Source organism: Microtus ochrogaster, assembly GCF_000317375.1.
Source record: "Microtus ochrogaster isolate Prairie Vole_2 chromosome 6 unlocalized genomic scaffold, MicOch1.0 chr6_random_2, whole genome shotgun sequence".
Classification (NCBI taxonomy): Eukaryota; Metazoa; Chordata; class Mammalia; order Rodentia; family Cricetidae; genus Microtus; species Microtus ochrogaster.
This window is the reverse complement of record NW_004949095.1, coordinates 2257480-2261977: the sequence shown is the minus strand read 5'-3', so window position 1 is coordinate 2261977 and position 4498 is coordinate 2257480. Positions and strand designations below refer to the sequence as shown.

At 42.4% G+C, this 4498-nt stretch overlaps 1 protein-coding gene across 1 annotated transcript in view; it reads right to left on the bottom strand.

Moving 5' to 3' along the window:
• The window catches only part of Shcbp1l (SHC binding and spindle associated 1 like), a 28898-nt gene that overhangs the window by 13008 nt on the left and 11392 nt on the right, over positions 1 to 4498 (bottom strand). Inside the window, exons 3-6 of the mRNA XM_026787579.1 lie at positions 2865 to 3028; positions 2651 to 2737; positions 2363 to 2581; positions 1581 to 1686 (exon numbers count right to left, since the gene is read on the bottom strand). Coding sequence (XP_026643380.1) covers positions 1581 to 1686; positions 2363 to 2581; positions 2651 to 2737; positions 2865 to 3028 — 576 coding nt within the window. The remainder of the gene's footprint in view (positions 1 to 1580; positions 1687 to 2362; positions 2582 to 2650; positions 2738 to 2864; positions 3029 to 4498) is intronic.

Sequence of the window (4498 nt, the reverse complement as noted above, 5' to 3'; positions counted from 1 at the left end):
GACTCAGCCGGGCAGTGGTGGCGCACACCTTTAATCCCCAGAACTTGGGGGGCAGAGGCAGGTGGATCTCTGTGAATTTGAGGCCAGCCTGGTCTACAGAGTGAGTTCCAAGACAGGCTCCAAAGATACACAGAGAAACTGTTTCAAAATAAAACAAAACAAAACAAAAAAGATATATTTGTTTATGCTGTGGAATATTTGTTTGATGATGCAAAGATGTGTTGCATTTGTTTAACCCTATAAAGCTGTGTTGCCTTGCCTGCCTAGAACACCTGGTTGGTCTAATGAAGAGCTGAATGGCCAACAGCTAGACAGGAGAGAGAAACAGGCAAGGCTGGCAGGCAGAGAGAATAAAAAGGAGGAGAAATTGAGGGAAGAGAGTGAGGAGCGAGAAAAGGAGAAGAGGGGCCAGCCACCCAGTCATCCACCTAACCAGCTATGGAGTAAGAAGGAAAGAAAGATATATAGAATAAAGAAAAGTAAAAAGCTCAGAGGCAAAATGTAGTTAAAGAAAAATAGGATAACTTAAATTAGAAAACAAACCACGTTTAAGCTGGGCATTCAGAAGTAAGCAAGAATAACTCTCCGTGTACTTATTTGGAAGCTGGGTGGTAGGCCCCCAAAGAATAAAACAAAACAAAGCAACAACAACAACAACAAAAAAAAAAAACCAACCACACAAGGCTAAATTATGTGTAAAGGTGATTGGTTGGGACTATTAAAGTAACTCCTGAAAAACTGTAATTAGCAACTAAACCAATGCTGGGACCATTTACTGGAATACAGAGTTCTGGAACATGAGCAAGCCAGTGCATAAATATCTTGAATTTAATCACAGGCAGGCACTGGAGTGCTTAGGAGTAAACAGGTTGGAGTAGGTCTGGGCCGAGAACAAACACCTGGCCTGTGTATATGTGTTTTGGACTGTAAACAGGTGAAGTTATAACTGATAAACAGGACAAGACAGTGCAGGAAAAGACAAACTGGGCATTGAGAGGTCAGGGGGGAAAGCATCTAGAGACCATGAAAGCCAGGGGAGTACAGAGACCAAGCAAAGCAGTTCAAAGAGATGGCTGGGAAACACTATTAAGCATCAAGTCACCATTTACTTTTGGCCTCAAAGCAATTTGTATTTGTTCAGAGACTGACTAAACACATTCCCCCAGAGTTCACCAATCTGATATATAACCAGGTTTCAGTGGGCTTCATTTTCCCAGCTGGCACCGTAAAAATACTTTGAAACTGGCCCTGCACATAACCCTGTTGCAGTATTTCTTAGTCTGTGTCGTAGCTGTTGCTGCCTTTACTTGCCCATGTCTCCATCTTGAAATCTGTGAGGTGTGAAGAGCCGAGACTGTCCCTCTGTTTTCCTGTGTGCAGCCTCTCGTGGGCTGCACTGGCAACAAGGCCAGGGCGCTGTGAAGAGCTCTCAGTGCTTATCTAGTATCGGGTGCCAACACTGAGACGGGCATAAGGGAGAACCGAGGCATCCTCACCACGTCACACAAGAGCTCTACCTCGGGCATGACTCCTCCACACTGTGCAGCACACCTAAGTGACCACGGAAGAATGTTTCTTACCATGTCGGTCGTCATCACCTTTGCTACGATGTGTGTTATAGTCTTCCCAAAGTCTCTCTTCCCTTTCCTACGTCTCAGAATCCTTGGAAAGAAGGGTCCATGAACTCTATAGTAGAAAATATTTGTAGGTGAATTAACATGGAAAAACTCAACCTATCTTAACTTAGTAAACCACCGTTTATTGACCATAAGCAATTTCAGAGCAATCTAACAAGAGCCTTCATTTTTTATTTCTTTACTTATTTATTTTGGCTTTTTTGAAACAGGGTCTCACTATGTAGGTCTGGCTGCCTAGAACTCTGCATATAGACAAGACTTGCCTAAAACTAACAGAGATCCGCCTGCCTCTGCCTCCTACATGCTGGGATTAAAGGTGTGTGCCACCATACCTAGCCAACAAGATCTCTTAGATAGTGGAATGTAAGCCCTTACATTCTACATCTTTGCCTTCCTTTTTCTTTCTTTGGTTTTTCAAGATAGGATTTCTTTATGAAATAGCCCAGGTTGTCCTGGAACCCGATTTGTAGATCAGGCTAACCTCAGACTCAGAGATCTGCTTGAGTGCTGGAATTAAAGATGTGTGCCACCACCACCATTTTTAAGGGATTGTCTTTAAATGGAGAAATTTACATTCAACCATCTCCACATGCTGGGCTTGTAGATGTGCATCATCACATCTAGCTTCCTGAACTATTTTAATCAAGCCAATCTGTGGGCCAAATGCTACCACACAAGATTAACCACACGTTCTTTGTGGCTCTTTCAGCAGAACAAATCCTCACCGCAGGCGTAAGTCTTCCCACATTTTCAGCAACCCGCAGAGCATCACGATCTCGTAGTACTTCTTCCAGCACTCGACGGCCTCGGCTGCAGAGGGGTCTTCTTTAATGTTGCTCTGGTACTCGATGAGCTCAACACGCTTGTTTTTGTATTTCTCCAGAGTTTTCTTGAAGCGTTGCGCGATGGGGCCAGGGATTGTCCCGTCCTGAATATCGCACCACCTGGAAATAACAATGCAGTTATACGTGCCTCCCTCAGAAGTGGCTCAGCGCTTTCTCAACTCTACTTACAGATTAATTCTCTCTTCAATAAGGGCAGTATAATTCTCACAAATTTCTTCATCATCCCAGTCTCTCCAAAGAAAATCATAGAAAAACCTACAATAGACCAAATTAGGATGACAGTGACTAACACATCTAGACCATGTTTAGAAGCTTCTAAAAATTCATCTCAAAACTCTCTATGATTCTTAATTTAAAAATTACATTTATTTAATGTGTATACTCTAATTTGTGCACCACAGTGTGCAGCTGGAAATCAGAGCAGCCGTGGGAGTCTGTGCCCTCCTTCCCAGGAAACTCCACGGTGCTGAACTCAGCTTTGACCAGGCTCACCATCAGGCTCAGCACCAAGCCATCTCCATGACCCCCATCTTCATCGCCCCATACCTCATTTTTTACAGCGCAAAGGAGTTGAACTCAGGGTCTCATATGCTAGGCAAGCACTCTGCCGGTGAGCTATCTCCCCAGCTCACATCTCAGTTTTCTTAAGGAAAATGTTTTGAAATAATCTATGAATGAACCATTAATAAGAGATCAAACCTCAAATGCTAAATGGCTGAACTGTATCTTAAACTACTACAGATAGGAAAATAATGTTTCTGGAAGTAAGATTATAAAATTCATGTTTTAAATTCATAGATTTGAGCTATGACTTCGTTCAACAAAGAAAATTTGCAAAATTTAACACAATTTATATGGGAAAATAACTTTAGAAAGACAAACATGTAATAAATACCCTTTTCTTCATAGATAGCTCTGTCCAAGTGAAGTCTGCTTATAACAACCAATTACACTGTAGACAATGACATTTAGTGTTTTGTTGTTTTGTTTTTGTAATGTCCTCATATATTAAATGAAATCAAATATATTTCAGATGCTGTCCTGGTTACTTAACTAGCAGCTTGACACAGCCTGGTGGCCCTTGAGAAGGGAATATCAGTTGAGGGGCTACCCAGATCAGACTTGTGTGTGGGCATGTCTGTGGGGAATTGTCTTCATTGTTAACTGACCTGAGGGCCCAGCCCACTGTGGGCGGCAGCATTCCCTGGGCTAGCTGTCCAGTGCTGTATAAGAAAACTAGTTAAGCAAGAGTCTTCTTCAGGAGCCAGCAAGCAGTGTTCCTCCATGGTGTCTGCCTTCAGGTTTCTGTCCAGGCTTCACTTATGAGATAGATTGTGACCTGGATGTGTCAGCCAAATAAACCCTTTCAACCTCTAAATTGCTTTTGGTCAGTGTTTTATCACAATGGAAAGGAAACTAAAACAGATGCTTAAACACGAATAATAGCGATCAATCATTTCTAGAATTTGTTTTCTTTTTGAGACAAGGCACCGTTTAAATTGGGATGACCCTAAACTTCCTGGGCAGTTGATGAGGACCTTAAATTCCAGATCTTCCTGTCTCTACATCCCCAATGCTGGGATCACAGGTGCCTGTCACTACACCTAGCTTCTAGAACTCCTTTTTAAAAAATTATTTGAGACAGGGTCTCACTATGCAGCTCTGAATGGCCTGGAACTCATTATATAGACCAAGCTGATCTCAAACTCACAGAGATCCCCCTGCCTCTGCCTCCTGACTGCTGGGATTAAAGGCGTGTGGCCCCACACCTGGCTTGTAACTTTTCCAAACTCAATTTTTATAAAGTACAAGACAAAAACAGAACAAACCTTTCATTATGCAACTTATACAATTTGGTTATGTTAATTAAGAACAGGTTGATTTAATTCATCAGTCTCAAGTAAATTAGAAAAGTGTTTATGTGGGGGCTGGAGAGATGGCTCAGAGGTTAAGAGCATTGCCTGCTCTTCCAAAGGTCCTGAGTTCAATTCCCAGCAACCACATGGTGGCTCACAA